Consider the following 17,184-nt stretch of genomic DNA (forward strand, 5'->3'; position numbering starts at 1 on the left):
CTCCACATGCTTATGTCACTGGCTCCACCGTAGCCTACTCTGTTGCCACTGTTGCAGCTGTAAAATGGTGGATAAATTGAGAATTTGATCCATTTAGAAGAGCCACACGACCAAATTGTTTTCTCCCCATTCAAATTAGCAGAGAGCTAACTGGAAGTTAGCCGCTCGGCCAGCAGAAGTCAGAATGCATTCATCCAGCCAGCACAGGAATGTCAAATCCGACACCAGATTAAAAACTCTGTATACTGTGAAATACAGAGAGATTTACCTGCCATTGATAGGCTTAATCAGCATTGTGGGAACTCATTTGGCAAGGGCTTGAATGTAACAGATGTTCATTTATATGTAGAAGTTTCACACTGCAGGTTTAAACAAACAATGTATATAACGTGTTAATACTTGAGTTTAAAGGACCAGTGTGTAAGATTTAGTGATATCTAGCAGAATGGACTTGGCAGAAATGGAATATAATATTCATAAGTATGTTTTAATTGGTGTATAATCACCTGAAAATAAGAATTGCGTTTTCGTTACCTTAGAATGAACCCTTTATATCTACATAGGGAACGGGTCCTCTTCCACGGAGGCTGCCATGTTGCACCACCATGTTTCTACAGTAGCCCAGAACAGTCAAACCAAACACTGACTCTAGAGAGGGCCTTTCACGTTTTTCATGAGTTTCATGGCCACCGTAGGTTCTCCTACATGCCTTGGATGGGACCGGGAGGGGAGAGGTGCTGGTAGGCAGATTTTGTTACCTTCAGACAGAGCAAGGCTAGCTGTTTTCCTTGTTCCTGTCTTTACGCTAAGCTAGGCTAACATGCTGCTGGCTGTAGTTCCATATTTGACTGAAGGGTTTCTGAGTGGTATCGGCCTTCTCATCTCAGCAATCAAGTGAATAAGCGAATTTCGCAAAATGTCAAACTATTTCCTTAAGTATAGGATCTGAATGCTTCTTCCACCACTGTTTAAAATAATGTGACAATGAAATAACACCAGCTATTTACTGCAGTAGACTATTATTGTATGTCAACATTGTTAGTGATAATATAGAGTTTGAAATTTTTCACTATTCTTACCAAAATGACAAATATATACTTTACAATAAAACAACAGAGTAAAACAATTAATATGCTGACAACAATACCTGAAAAAAAGAGTAGAACAGAATAAAACAGTGAATATTACACTGAATTATACATATCAGTTTTGAGCCAATGGACAAAAATCATGGAGATATAATCAGTTTTTCTCCTTCCCAGACAGAAAAAGGCAGAACATGAAGTTGCTTTGCTTTGTGGTATGATTCATGTACTCTTGGTGTTTGGTGTTGATTTTCTGAAAATTATTCTGTGTCTGAGTACTTCTCTGTCCATGTCCATGAACTCTGGGACCTGTGCTGAACTTTCTGAATGACACCACCAGAATGATGTCACATTAATCACAGGAGCGTTGCATCGCTGGGTGGTGTTTGGGAATAGGTGGATCCACAGTGTGAGCAACATGTTTCTGCTACTGCTCTTGTTGCTCATATCACTCTTACTAACTGCTGCTGAATGTGAGCTCACTTGTGATGTGCTTTCAGTGTATCATGGTAATTTTCCAAGTTACTCAACACTGTGATTTTACTATAAATAGAGATGTGGGACTGAATGACGGAAAGCATGGTTGCTATTGTTGTTGTATCATATTGTGATTTACCACTTTATTCATGCTATTTGTAAATGTAGATTTTGTCATATATCATCTCATTGCAAGTGTTGAGCATGTTGCCTAACCTGCCTTGAAGTGATTAAATCATGAAGAGCAGCATGAAAAAAGATTTATTGTAGCATTATACATTTTATTTAAGTTAATCAACAAAATCTTTTAGTTCTAGATTAGTTTTATCTCCTTCACATCTCTCTTTAATATAAACTTTTAGCCACATTGACAAGGATCCTATTTTTATACAGTTTTCCATTTTTAGGATTAAACAAAAACAATGCATAGTTCGGGCAGTGGAGGGCACAACTATAGTACAGAACCTCATAATTAAACATTATGTTTAGTTGATTATCTGTACTGGTGATAATATGGTTTATGTGATGTATAAAGGCTACCAAGTTATGAAATCATCTCAATTATAGACTCAAAAAAGTGACGACATGGCAGTTAGAGCAGCCAGACGCCTTCACCTGTTATCTGGATACAGGTAAATGCAACGTTGAATGTCATCACGTGATCCCAAATCATTCCAGGACCTTCATTATTATCACTTAACATAACTACTTTCTTACCACATCAAAAACGTATAGAATTCAAGTAATCAGTCATCTATTGAGAAAAAGACCTCATGAACCTTCTAACTCAACAAAGGCATCCTTATTTCAATTATAATAGCATAAGTGACAAAGTTGTAATATCATTCAAGGTAGAAAACTGAGACATTAAACGGCTTCCCGCATGATAATAATGTCTAGGATGTTTGTGCGTAGGTGTGCAGCCAGCTCAGACAAAAGTATGCCTCAGATTCTGATTCAGGAGTCAAATATTATGACCTCTCTATGGATTTAAACTCTTCAAAGATGAAATCATTTACATTTTTCCAGCCCAAATCACTTGATTTCACAACATGTGCAGATGATACATCATCAGAGCTGATCTCACAAGCCTCAACTGAGACTTTTTAGCACTTGTTGCTTTTAGCCTTGCTTTCACCTTGAATATGTTATTACTGTTCTGTTTTTAACTGTTTATCATTTACTTTCCATCCTCTATTTAAATGCACTTTTATCTTGTAACTGTACAATGTGATGATCCTTTTGTAGAGCACTTTGAGCTGTATTTTGTGTATGAACGGTGTTGTACTTGTACTTGTTAACATTGTTATTATTATTTAACTGGAAAGAACTATTAACCAACTGGCTCAAGTTTTCTCCAAAAACAGCAGTTTTCAAGGTCAACATTCATGTTATTTGGACAATTTCCGAGCAGATCTCTTTATTTTCTTTTATTTTCCATTGGCATTAATATTTTATTAGGTTTATATAATATATATATATATATATATATATATATATTTTATTTATTTAAACTTTATTTTACCAGGAAAACTGAGATTAAAAATCTCTTTTGCAAGAGTGTCCTGGCCAAGACAGGCAGCAACATAAAATTTCAGAGAAACAACATAAAAACAAGTACAGACAGACCTCTCGTCAGTCAATATAAAATAATAAAATCATGAACAAAACTACAACAAAGGAAAAAATAAAAATACCAACCAATACTTGAACTGAAATGAGAAACAGCAGCAATGTGAGGCATAAAAAAACCTCAGAGAAACCCCACTGACATTGGCAGATAGAAGATGATGAAAAGAGTTCCTGCAGCAAAGCTTTAAACCAATGACAATAATTTTAAAGGACCAGTGTGTAAGATTTAAGGGGATCTATTGACAGAAATGGAATATAATATTCATAAGTATGTTTTCATCAGTGTATAATTAGCTGAAACTAAGAATTGTTGTATTTTTGTTAACTTAGAATGAGCCCTTTATATCTACAGAGGGAGTGGGTCCTCTTCCACAGAGCCCACCATGTTGTACCGCCATGTTTCTACAGAAGCCCAGAACAGACAAACCAAACACTGACTCTAGAGAGGGCTTTTTGTGTTTTTCACAAGTTTTGCGGCCACCACAGGTTCTCCTACATGCTTGGAAGGACAGGATGAGGGGTATTCAGTTGGTTGCAATCTGCAACCTCACTGCTAGATGCCACTAAATCCTACACACCGGTCCATATCTCATTTTGTAGAAGATTCCAAGTACACAGAGCAGCATACATAAAAGCTCTTTTACCAAACTCTATTTGAACTTTAGGTACAGTCAACAAAAAACAAACTGTGTAACATGATAATGTAATAAACTATACTGTAATCTTCTGTCATCACCTTGTTCACCTTGAGCAAAGAGAGAACACTAAATCTGTGTAGCAGGACGTGAATGAGGCCCTGCTGCCCCCTGTCGGTTCGGGTGTGCTGTCGTCCTCCGGTGCAGCAGGGGGAGCTGCTGCTGCTGCAGCAGCAAAAAACTTGCAACGTCAGGCTTCCGCAACCCAGAGACGACTTCAGAGTCTGAGAGGAAGAGAAGCAAAATCCCCCAAAATGGTGAGTGAAAAGTCTCGATGGATGGTCAATACAGGCAGCGTGTGTGTGTACAGATGTTTGTGATAGTAGGCGAGTGTGTTTCTAGCGGTGTGAGGGTTAGATGCTGCTGGATGTCTGCGGCTGCTCGGCTGTCCGGCCCGGCGAGCCGCTCAGCTCCAGCGTGGCGCTTCATGAATGGCTGATGAAACCTCCTGCAAATCCAGAGCATTAAATAACCCCACTTATTTAACCTCAATTACATGCCAGTGTCAACACTGTGACGCTTAAAACACGTAACGTCTGCTGTGTTAATGAACGGAAATGTAACATTTTGACTCTTCTTTTCTTGTCAGGGTTTCGTTAAGGTGGTGAAGAGCAAGGCCTACTTCAAGAGATATGAAGTCAAATTCAGGAGAAGGAGAGGTAAGTACACAGTCCCAGTACACCAGCCTGCATACTGAGCATGCACCAGTAAGTTAGGCTCTTAAGTTTGTTTAAAAGCAGCCTATAAGTGACCCCTGGCTTTGCATCTTGTTTAACAGAGGGCAAAACTGATTTCTTCGCCCGCAAGCGCCTGGTTGTGCAGGACAAGAACAAGTACAACACACCCAAGTACCGGATGATCGTCAGGTTCTCCAACAGGGACATCTGTTGCCAGGTCAGTGTCTGAGAGACTTGAATGAAACTCATGGGCTCACATTTTGAAAAAATGACCTGATTCACACTCTCCTGTCTTGTCTGTTTTTTCCAGATTGCCTATGCAAAGATTGAAGGAGACCAGATTGTGTGTGCTGCTTACTCCCACGAGCTGCCCAAATATGGCATCACTGTAGGCCTCACAAACTACGCCGCGGCCTACTGCACCGGGCTGCTGCTGGCCCGCCGGGTAAGAAAACACGTAGAGAAAGCTGCAGGTGTCAGCAGCCAACACATGAATGTGACTGTGATATTTGTGCTGAAACAGCAGGTCAGATGTCAGTTGTGTACCATCAGTGTTTCACAACCGGTCAGATTAGTCATCAGATTCCAAGTTAGTTTGTGGAACAGATTTTTTTTCTCATCGTCCATCTTATTCATGTGTTTTCCCGTCACCTTTTGTCTCAGCTGTTGCACAAGTTCGGCATGGACCAGGTGTACGAGGGCCAGGTGGAGGTGACGGGGGATGAGTTCAACGTGGAGAGTGTGGACGGTCAGCCGGGTGCCTTCACCTGTTACCTGGACGCAGGCCTGGCCAGAACGACCACAGGGAACAAGGTGTTCGGAGCGCTGAAGGGAGCAGTCGACGGAGGGCTGGCTATTCCTCACAGGTCTGTATGAAACAATGGCTGGTAGGATGTGATGTGGTACACGCTGCTTAATATTGATATTAAAGACTGATTGAGGGTTTCAGGTGAGGGGTCAGAGTGTTGATATGCTGCAACAACAAGAATGTGTTCTTAATTTTACTTCCAAACAAAATCTGTCACCAATTCAGAGTATAATGAAAGAGTTCAGTTTACGCAGAAATACAAATTTAACTAAATGGAGCCTCACAAAAGCATATTTTTTGTTCCTAGACTCATACCTACACATGTGTGACTGGTAACTGACTGGTGTCCATGTGGCCGAGGTGGTTCTTTGCTTCTTGATGATGATACAAAGTACGCTGAGCAAAATGTAGTTGGTCCTTCATTTGCATTGGCTGATGTTTACTGTCCTTTCAAGACGGGGCTGAGAGAAGCAAGACGAACCAAAGCACACGTCCATCTTTGAGTTATCGGTTAATGGATGTAATCCATCAAAATAATATTTGATAGGCTGTTGCTTGTAAAACGTTTTTTTTATTTACAGATTTAAAAGCCATATTGCACACATTGATCCTTTTTATCTGTTTTACAAATGGTTTGTCCTCCCAGGATGACTAACAGAAGAGCAGAATAACTATAATGACATGATGTTCTGTAAAAATAAAAGAAGAATCAAGTGTTTTGAAGTGCTGAATTGTCAGACTCTGTTAATAATCCAGATGTGATCTCTTCTCCTTCTTGTTTCTAGTTTAAAACGCTTCCCCGGTTACGACACAGAGAGTAAAGAATTCAACGCGGAGGTGCACCGGAAACACATCATGGGCATGAATGTGGCCGACTACATGTCTTACCTGATGGAGGAGGACGAGGACGCCTACAAGAAACAGTTCTCTCGCTTCATCAAGAACGGAGTCACACCAGACACAGTACGTTTAAGGGGACACGTGAGACGTCAGTAGAGCGTCTGTGGCCATGGTTACAAGTGCAGCATCCAATCTAACGACCAGACTTGCTAAATATGAATTCCTCTTAATTATAAATCTTGCTGAAACGGCTGAGATGTATGAAATGACTTGTCAGGTGATTTGACGGTCCAATATAAAACATTACAGATATATTTGTAACGCTACGCTGCGACAAAGCTGATATATTCAATTAGGAATTTTTACTTTACTATGTATGACTAAAATAAACTATATTTTAATTTCTTTCTTCCAGTAGTAAATTATCTAGTAAAGTACCAACAGTAGGAAACATTGGCATTGATATTCAGTATTAGCTTATATGTTTGCCAGTAAGTAATGCCAACAATATGTTTTGAGGTAGTTTATAAAGCAGTCTGTTACATAGTTTGTCCACCAGAGTGCACTGCACTTTTTAATCTAAAATATCCCACTCAGTAAATATATTAATCACAATTCATTAATTACCTAATTTAAGGGATTCTCAACACTTGTTTATGTTTATCATTATTATTTTTTCTCTCTGATATTGGTCTGTATCAGTGGACTCATACTGCAGTTTCATCTAAAACATCTCTGAAGCTCAGTGTGGAAATGACTTGTCACGTCACCACTGTTGAATCATTATTACACATTGACACGGCTCCAACCACAACTACAAAGGATATGTACAATGCCGTTTTCTAAAAATAGTTGTCATTTTAAATATTGCACAGGTGCCAAATCATGTATCAAACTGTCAGATGCAGAAGCAAATTAAATCTGGTCTGATGCTGCACGTAACCACAGCCTCTTCTGCTCTTACACACTGTGGTCAATCGATGGATTCCCCAAAGTTTTCTACCCGCTCTACGTGTACATGAGTCAGAGCTCATACATTTATCAGTAGTTTGTCACTGCTGTATTTACTGGTTCTTTGCTTCTTGATGATGATACAAAGCACGCTGAGCAAAATGTAGTTGGTCCTTCATTTGCATTGGCTGATGTTTACTGTCCTTTCAAGACGGGGCTGAGAGAAGCAAGAGGGATCATCGTGCGCAGAGTGAAATGTATCGACTTGGTGCATAAACATGAATGTGTTTGTTCTTTTCAGGTAGAGGAAATGTACAAAAAAGCACACGCCGCCATCAGAGCAAACCCCGTACACGAAAAGAAACCCAAAAAAGACATCAAGAAGAAGAGGTGGGTTCCTAATTTCCACGTTTTTTAATCTAAATGCCTACATCACACTATTGGGGAAAATAACCGCCCTCATTCAACGCCAACTCCCTGTCAAGAGTACTGAATAGCTTTAACTGGGAAGATCCCAGTGCTGAGCGGGCAAACATTTCCCACCGCTGTTGTGCTGAATGTTAATGGTGCTGCTGTTGTCCCTCTTTCCGGGCAGGTGGAATCGCGCCAAGTTATCTCTGGCACAGAGGAAGGACCGCGTCGCCCAGAAAAAGGCCAGCTTCTTACGAGCACAAGAACAAGAAGAAGGGGACGGTTAGGGGCTCGGCGTGGCGCTCCACCACGAAGACACAACACACATCACAGACAAATAAATTTATTGCAAACTCAAACTTTTCTCTGTGTCCGTCAATACTTGTGTGTATACTCGGGAATGTCACTACCTTGTTTACTTTTGATTCATGTTCAAATTACACCCACGACTAATATTGACAGTCATAATCTTTTAATCCACACAACAACTCAAAGTATGATGGCTTATGGTGTAGTAGTGTATTTGACAGATTTGACAAGTTACAGTGAAGTGGTATGCAGTTTTAATTGTGCAAAATCATGCTGGTTTCTTCAATAAGTAAACATTTTTTTTTTTTAAACATTTTTAAAATTCAAACAGCAGTGTTGACCACACGCTTGCTCAGTTTTCTGGAAATTACAGGTCCATGTCTGTTTTTAAGTGGTTAAACAAGTCGCTACTCATTCATTTCATATCAGCGACGTCTGGAAGGGATCATGGAAAAGTCATCTTTTTCTACAGCATTCACAAAATTTGATAAAGATCACCACCTTCAATGGTGCTTTAACATTCATAAAAATGATTTCAGCGTTTTCTCTTATGGCACTGTGACAGGTGAAATCCAAAAATAACATGATTATAGTACATTACCACAAATCCTCTTTCTAGAGAAAAAAAATACAAGTAGATAACATTCACAAATATACATTAACGTTTCTCTTCGTGTCAGTGATGCAGCATTGATGATGTCACTAGGGTTACAGGTGTAGAGACTTTACAGCATAGTGAAGAATACTGACTAATACTGACAAATACCTTCATGTTGTCCATTTTTAAGCTACTGACCCGACATGTTATCATTCCAATGGATGACAAATGAGAGGAAAATCCACCACGATTCTCATAACAGCTTCAGTGCTCCAGGAAAAGGATGAATTCTTTCCATTCTTCCAATACTCCTTCATTTGGTGTTGCTGACTAACATGTTAGTCTGAAGTCGTCCATAAGTGCCCAGTTGGGTTGAGATCTGGTGATTGTAAAGGCTGTAGCACATGATTCACATCTTTTTCACGCTTATTAAACTACTCCATGACCACTTGTGCTCTGAATGGAAGCATCTGCATTCATGTTTCCACACTCATTTAAAAGTTTCTCCTTTCATTTTTCACCCATCTGTACAGTGCTCAATAGCATCTTTAAGTCCTAAAATCCTATTTTAGCTCACAGCTGAGTTTGAAAAGCGAGCTTGGAGGAAGGAAATTTGGGGAATTTTATCACAAATAACATAAAATAGTGCAATTTCATTTGGAGATGAAAAAGTCAATTAATTGGTAACTATTTTGATAATTTATGAATAAATCATTTAAGTTTTTTTTTTAAGCATAAGTGCCAAAGATTTGCTGGTCCCAACTTCTCAAATGTGAATATTTACAGTTTTTCTCAGTCCTCTGTTATAAATTTATCTTTGGTGTTGGACTGTTGGTCAGACAAAGTGAGCAATGTGAAGACGTCACCTGGACTCAGGGAAATAGATCAAAATGATTAATCAGTTATGAAAATAATCTTAGTTGCAGCCCTAATTTCATTCCATTGTAAACTGGAGCTTTTTATAGCTATAATCACTCCTTCATAATCCTTGTGTTCCTCAGCTTCTCTACGATGAGCCATGTTGGCCCGGACATAACAGCATGATTTTTGCCAGAGAAATAGCTGTTAAGTCTTCCAGCGCACAGAGACTAACAAGAGTAAAACACTGTTTACAAGTTTGTTTTTCCAGCAGTGCTCCCGAAACATTCCTCTGTAATGAACAATACAATACAATACACTGTGGTTGAAAGAACTATTTTAAGTGTGACTGATGGCAACATGCAATCTTTCAATTTCAACATCTCAAAGTACTCAGACATATTTTCCAGGCCCCGAACTTCTGAAACTGGAATTCTGAGATTGGGATAGAGGAGGTAGAGTCTCCATCGGTCTGTCCATTCATTAGTGTTGACAGTTGATAAAAACGACTTCATTAAATTTGCTACTCTTACATGTTGTATCACAGCATTATTACCACTCAGCTCCATCTGAAGAGCTGACTGGTATTATTTGAGAAGGACTTCCTCTCCTCGTCACGAGTCCTTGGTGTGTGAGATCTGTCTCCACAGCAGAGCTTTCAGGTTGTTGAGGATAAGTGAGTGCTCCATGTTCATCTGTCCAGCATTACCCTTTAGAGCCATACAGGCGTACAGCTGCCTCTCGAGTTCTTCTCTCAGTGCTGACGGTGCCCCACGCAGGAGGTAATCCTTCAGTGTGCTGCATGCTTTTGCCAAATTTGGCTGGACCGGCTCCTCCCTACACCGTTTCTCTGACACGTCGCAGGACGTCTGGCAGTCCACCCCATACAGGCAGTCGGCATCTGTCTCACACTTGAGTGCTCGCATGGTGCGTCTGAACTCATCCTCAGGAACCACTGCTCTAGCATTAGTGAGGCGGAGCTCGTGGTGGTCAGTGTAACCAAAGTGTGCCGCTGCCAGGTCGCAGATCAGGAAGCTGCCGTAGGTGCCATGGAAGATGTCCTCCACCAGCTCCAGCAGGCCCATGGAGATCTTAGCTTTGCGAGGCCATGAGGGGGTGAACCACTGGTCCATAGTGCGCTGTACTCCACTAGGCACCCAGGATACAAGCGGCCAGGGTAGAGACAGACCGTACAGGGGCCCGTAGGGGACACGCTCGGTCATGTAGAGGTCCCCGCAGTAGCCCAGGAGGCGAGGAGTGTGTCCACGGTCCTGGAGCAGCAGGCCCAGCAGCACCTCAAAGAACACAGCAGAAACCTGTTAATTTATCTGCAGCTGGATTCAAGTCTAATTTCCCGTTAACACACACACACACACACACACACACACACACACACACACACACACACACACACACACACACACACACACACACACACACACACACACACACACACACACACACACACACACTCGCTCTTCCACACTGAGCGATAAGACAACAACAGGTCAGGAAAAGTTGTTCATTTTCCTTTTCAGCAGCCCGTTTTTATACCTCGTCCATCTGTAGGAGGGCCCATGTAGAGCGGGCTTCTGGCAGTGACACCCGTCCGTCTTTGTTGCCATCGGCGACAGAGAGGATCTGGCTGACCAGGCTGGCGAGGTTAGCCTGCTCTCCAAGCTTGGACTGGTGGACAAAGAAAGACAGAAAAAATGTCATCTACTGTAACAGAATGCAACTGAAAAATGTTGTTTCAGGCTTTAGTCCTTCACGTCTCAGACTCAGCACAAACTGTTCTGTAGTTTCTGAACATCTCGAGTAAGGTCGCTTACCTTGAGGTGATTAAAGACCATCTCTTTGAACTTCTCCACTGATGTGCCTCTGGTGGGCTTGTCAAACACGGGGGCCTCCCTCCGTGGCTCCAGCTCCTCGCCCAGCTCATAGTGCACAACTTCCCCCAACTTACAGCGAATAATCCCATCATGGTCTCCCCAACTTCCTGTATACACCTGATCAAACAGTGGTAAAGGATGGACTATAACCACACAGTCACATGTGTTATTCCCAAAAAATATTGATGTGAAATGATCTCTTACCTGGTTGTTTGGCAGTGTTGACAAACACCTGCTCATGTAGAGTGTTTCTTTATCACACAGACTACGGCAGGCAGAGCCATCGATGATTCCTCTCCTGTATTTATCACACTTAGAGAAAGACAGAGAAAGAGTTTAGACAATTATGGTTTATCTTCAAGTCTTGTCCTAATTTTATTCAACTCAAATAACATGTTTTGCTCGCCACAAAGACATCAGAGGTCAAGTCTGCGTTTCAAACCTGAGAAATCATTAGCAACCACTTCTGAATTCCTGAAACTGACATATTACATCAAACATGTGTGATGCTCATGCATATAGTGGACAACGTCTTTGAACAAATTGTGGTTATAAGTCGATTTTAAAAATAGAATAATGAGATCTAAACAGAACGTGATTACTCACAATAGCGTTTTTGCACTCGTGTCCTCTGCACAGCTCTGTGTAGGCAGAGTATTGCACGTAGAGCACCCAGCTCCCCACCAGCACAGTCAGCCATGTGAGGAACAGATACTTCACCCGCACAAAGGAGATCCGAGCCTGTGGAGGGCGAGCAGAAATGGATCAGATCATGAAAATGTTCTTCCCTTACAGTCAGACTGACCAAGCATAGATTAGTCCAATAATCTCTGTATAAATAAGATCACCCTACTGTGCAGTCCTCACAATTTTAATGTATTTTCTCAATTCATGTTGTTATGAAACTACATTTCTGTGTGTCCATATTAAGATGTACTACCTGTATTAACATGTTATACAGGCAAAGATACAAACAACAGGTCTGCACTTCCTAATCAACCCTAATCACATAATAGGTTACCATGGTGACAGCATGAGGGGTGACCAATAACAAGGTGCTGGCTGGCTGATTAGTTGCCGTTTGCAAAAGTAGCTCGTTAAACTGGAAAACGGTTCTGAGGTGCAGATCCAGTTGTTCCAATGTGACATGCCAATCTGATTCATGAAAAAAATCAAATTACAGCCCGTGTCACAGGATGCGCATCACATGTCTTACAATACACTCTTGGACAGAGGTCCTGTTGTTCCTGTGACAATGTGCGAGTTAATGCAGTCAGGAACTTATTTAAGTGTAGTGATAAAAACTCTTAAATATAGTAAGACCTCACACTTTGTGTAGATAACATTGAAGGTGCAAAGACTTACAGAAAAACCTCAACTCAAAAGAAAAACTAAAAGTGAGGCAACACAGTTGAAAAGAATAGAACAAGATAAACATGTAGATCTACAACTAATGACTTATTTCGATCCATTTACTATCCTTTTTTTGAACATATTAGGTATTTACACTACAATGCCAGAAAATAATGAATTCCCATCAAATGTTACCAGAGTAATGTCTTAGAATTGCTTCTGAACAACATCTGAATGAAACATTTCAGTCTTGCATTTATAATCTTATAAAACTGAGTAAATCAAAATAACTCTTGTAACAACTCTCAAATGATGAAACCGTATAGAGCAAATATTTGCTGGTATCCAAATAAGAACTGATTTTTATTGACAAATCTATTAATCATGTCAGCAGTACATACAGTCAGTGACTACTATGAAATACAATTGTTAATACAAGTGTGAATGTGAATATCATCCGGTGTGTGTTTGTCCATGTTGAGTAAAAACATGCAGCGGAGCGGTGAAATAGAATTTAGGTCAAACTTGCTGTGTCAGCTACAGTTTGTGACTTTTTACTAAAACAAAACTGCAGGGAGTTTTTCTGCAACCACTATTACTGCACTCGGGGGATAAAGTGATTTTGATTCTCACTCTGATCACATGGCAGGAACAGCTTATGTTGTGTATCTTGGCAGCGAGCTGGGCTCCTCGATTCAGCTTCAGCACTGTTTCCAAATCCCAACAAAATATGCACCCGGTGCGGCAGGGACAGAGTCGAAAACCTCTTTATCTTTGGTGCGCTGTGATCACTGTGCTGTATAAACAGCTCTGGTCTGGACAGAAGATCTGTCTGTTTTGGGCTCATATAAACTGTGGCAGAAAGTAGAGAATCAGAGCAAACGGTCTAATTGATGTCATTAGTTTAGATTCATTAGAATTTTTAAGGCGTGTGACTTCTTTGCAGGTCTTGAACATGATAAAAACCTTTATGAGGTCTGGGGCTTTTTCATGGAGTTTGTTCCCATAAAATATGCAACACATCTCCACTTTGAACTACAGACTTCACAAAAAAGCAAAAGGAGGTACAGGAAAACCGTAATTTCCTTGCCTCGCTGTCCCCTTGGTATTTTTTGCCAAATCATCCATTACAACTTTAACAGCACATAGAGGTTAGAACCAGAGAGACAACCCCTCTTCAGAGCTGCTGTTTTTCAATGCTGTGTCCTGAAGAGATGAACAAACAGATAGTTGTGGGCCTCCAGGGGGGACACAGGAGGTATCAGGGGAGTACAAAACAACTACACACTACTATCAGATCATTTGGCACAATGTGGGTGCTGTGTGTACATGAATGAAACACACACAAACAATATGGTGAGATAAAGGACAATGTTTGAAAAATACGGAAAGCCATTGAGGCCAAAAATATGTGAAACTGACATAGTAACGGGTGACTGACTTTGAGTCATGTGCGCATGCTGCCTGTTTAGTGTGTCTTGGCAAGTCTATGCAAACACATGATGTAGCCTCGAAGTTAAAGAAGTGAAACCCGAGCAGCAGAAAGCTTAATCCGTCCCTTACTCTCTATGGTCCTTCACAGTGTCTCTTCTTCTGTGGAACTTAATATGTGGTGTCTGTCTTAGCTAAGCTAGCATTAGATATTCACTGATCCCATTTAAGTGTCAAAAAGGTTGAAAATATAATCTGAAAATACCATATACAATGAAGTAAATGCAAAAATTTGCTGTACAGTAATGTTTAAAATAAAGTGAACCAGACTTGGAAACCATTGAAAGAGATCAAAATTAAATCTACTCCTGAATGAAAAGGGTGTAAAATATCTTAGTGTACAGACAGTTGAGGTTACAGCAGATAATGAAGACACTGATGATAACTGAAGCCGGTAATAATTAATGCAGGCAGGAAAACGTCTCACAGAAATCTGCACAAAACCAGTAGTACAAACTGTAGGGTTACCTGCTGTCAGCAGTTATATTCAGTTACTCGGCATTAACCCTCATGAAGTATTGACTGTCTTATAGTCCAGCCGCTGCAGCAGGGACAAAAGACCTGCAGTATCACGTCATCTTCCTACACTGTGGATGGAGCAGCCTGTTGCTGAAAGACCTGATGAGGCCCTTGGGGTTTCATGTAGGGATTGGAAAGTATTGTCCATCATTTTCTCTCCCATCTCCTCTATCAAGTCCACAGAACTCCTCAAGACAGAGCTGTCTGTCCTTTGAGATGTCCCTACCCCATTACGTACTGTAGAAGACAGCTGATGCTGTCACAGAACCAAAACGTCTTTACAGTGCTTATGAATTGCAATGTTAGTATCAAAGAGAGACCCAAAACTGTCTGTGCAAAGCAGGAAGGACACAAAATCTGAAACTCTCATGCTGCTTTTTGAACTCAAGTAGATCAAAAAAATGCTTTGAAATTCAAAAGCTCTTTTGTCCTACTTGAGTTTAAATAGATTTTTAGGAGTTTAGGGAGTGCAAGGTTAGCTTCAGTACAGAAGCTGTGTGTTAATGTGTAGATGTGGAGTCTGTTCCAACTCCCTCAAACCCTGAAAATGGATCGGTCTGTTCTGGGTTTTTCTCAGCAAATCTATCCAGATAAGCCTGTGAACTTGCTTCTTAGAGCAACTCTGTGAACGTTGGTACAAGCCACACACCATATCCTGTAACAGACCTCTGCCAACAGTATCTGAACTGAAGTAAGATCAGAAATATATGAATGTCTTACAAGTATAGTATATTCTTTTCCTCTTTGCAGATACAGGCGCTGTGCATAACAGCAACCTTGGCAAATGACATAATACTGTATAAAAACTCACACAACACCAGTGTGGCTAAAAATACACAGTATATGCTCACTTCCTCTATGAATAGAGAAATCTTCTCTGCCAATATGTTTCCCCCCCTGAGCTCCACATGGCTCAGCTGTCAGAGGACTTCAGTAATCAGACTGTTGTCCATGCCCAATGTTGTACTAAACTGACTGTTCTCTACTATATGTTTTAATGCAGCAATATGTTTACGCTTCCCTAGAGCAGATGCAACCCTGTATTCTTGCCTTAATGTACTGGGAGTAGTTGTTGGCAGCAGGCCAGCATTACCCAATTCTGCAAATTCAACCTTTATTATCCAACCAAAAGGATTACTGCTGCTCTGGCAATACTGGAGGTGATGAAACAATTGTGAGCGCTGAGTGAAAGTCTTGGAAGCCAATCAGTCAAATGTGAGGAGCAGAAAACTTAAAAAAAAAAAAGATGAAATGGTCCCCGACAGCGATTCCTCCCTCCCTATATTATAAATCCTGGCATTACTACAATTTCTCCTGAGCTACTTCACACAGACACTGTGGTGGGCCTATTCTCTGATCTGTGTTAACCCTTCTGGATCAGCTGAAGGATTGTCAACTTAATCTTTCACCAGCAGTCACATTCCTCAGGTATTATGAAACCGGCTACTGTGCCCATCAGAGCAGCCTAAGGACGTAAATGTTTACTGCCAGCTGTCAGCCTGATGTGACACCTCGACGACCCCCCATTACACAATCAATGCAAACACAGCCCCGCTACACATAACGCTATCACAGTGTATGGAGCAATGATCGAACAGTGATATTTACCTGGAAGTAGAAAGACTTTTTCACCCAGGCCCGTGGAAATAGACCCTTCGCCATCACAAAAATAGATCATCTCAATACGTGGACCTGGCTGAGGGAGACCATCCAAAACACACGGGAGGAGACGTCTTCCAATGAGTGCAAAACGCCTCGTTCAAAGATCAGGCACAAATGAATGCATATTATCTGATTTCGGCCCCCGACTGCCGGCTTGTCTTGTCCGTGTGAAGCGGTCTGATATTAACACTTTGCCTGCGCCTCTGCTCTTCGCAGCAGCTGCTGATTTTCAAGCAGAGCAACATACCTCCAAAAGCTGGAGGGGGAAAAAAACTAAACGAAAGGTTCAGGGCGCAGGCGCAATTTGTTCTGCTAACAAACAAACCGATCTGAAGTTTTCAGGTCAGTAACCAAACTGACGCAAATGTGTCAAAGTGCATTCATTCACTTGTGCCGCACAATCTGCCTTCATATCAGCCAGCGAGTCATTGTGAATGTAGTGTGTGGTCGCTGAAGTCTGGGGCTGCTGTCAAGCTAACAAGCAGCAGTATAACAAACTTCCGCTGCGTCTTTCATAATTAAAAAAAGTGCCCAAAAGCAAAAAAATGACTTCCGGTCAAAACATGCAAAAATTAAAATGACTTGTCACAACTGCATTATTTTGTATCGTCACAGAGTGGCTGTAATTTCACTTAAACTCTGCTACGTCACGGTCAAGCTTTGCTAATGTCATCTACGTAGAACGTGTCTGACCGTTAGCTTATATATATATATGACACTTACAGTAAAGGCAGTTTGTATCTGATGTATCTACACCAACAAAAGAAGCTGCGCAGTAAAAACAAAAAAAGTGCGGTGTTCGAGTAACTACGACATCTTGTGCTTCTTTAAGAGGCGGGTATGTTTAGTCAAAGTCCTGCCTACTATTTCAAATGTTTGAAAAAAGATGAAGGCAGCAGAAACAAGCAGCCGCGGCAGTTAAAGCG

At 41.0% G+C, this 17,184-nt stretch overlaps 2 protein-coding genes across 2 annotated transcripts; one reads left to right on the forward strand and one right to left on the reverse strand.

Moving 5' to 3' along the window:
- The first annotated feature begins 4,035 nt into the window (after window positions 1–4,035).
- On the forward strand, window positions 4,036–7,935 carry rpl5a (ribosomal protein L5a). Its single transcript, XM_044368868.1, has 8 exons — window positions 4,036–4,146; window positions 4,479–4,548; window positions 4,668–4,783; window positions 4,877–5,011; window positions 5,230–5,432; window positions 6,160–6,337; window positions 7,467–7,555; window positions 7,761–7,935. Exons 1-8 carry the CDS (start codon window positions 4,144–4,146, stop codon window positions 7,861–7,863), a joined length of 897 nt encoding a protein of 298 aa, XP_044224803.1. The 5' UTR covers window positions 4,036–4,143; the 3' UTR covers window positions 7,864–7,935.
- Window positions 7,936–8,122: 187 nt separating this feature from the next.
- Window positions 8,123–16,936, reverse strand: dipk1aa (divergent protein kinase domain 1Aa). The gene is made up of 6 exons (XM_044368867.1): window positions 16,205–16,936; window positions 11,840–11,974; window positions 11,438–11,545; window positions 11,174–11,350; window positions 10,896–11,027; window positions 8,123–10,636 (listed from the first exon to the last, which is right to left on the reverse strand). Exons 1-6 carry the CDS (start codon window positions 16,256–16,258, stop codon window positions 9,956–9,958), a joined length of 1,287 nt encoding a protein of 428 aa, XP_044224802.1. The 5' UTR covers window positions 16,259–16,936; the 3' UTR covers window positions 8,123–9,955.
- Window positions 16,937–17,184: the final 248 nt, after the last annotated feature.

This window comes from Thunnus albacares, chromosome 12 (genome assembly GCF_914725855.1).
Source record: "Thunnus albacares chromosome 12, fThuAlb1.1, whole genome shotgun sequence".
Taxonomy (NCBI): domain Eukaryota; kingdom Metazoa; phylum Chordata; class Actinopteri; order Scombriformes; family Scombridae; genus Thunnus; species Thunnus albacares.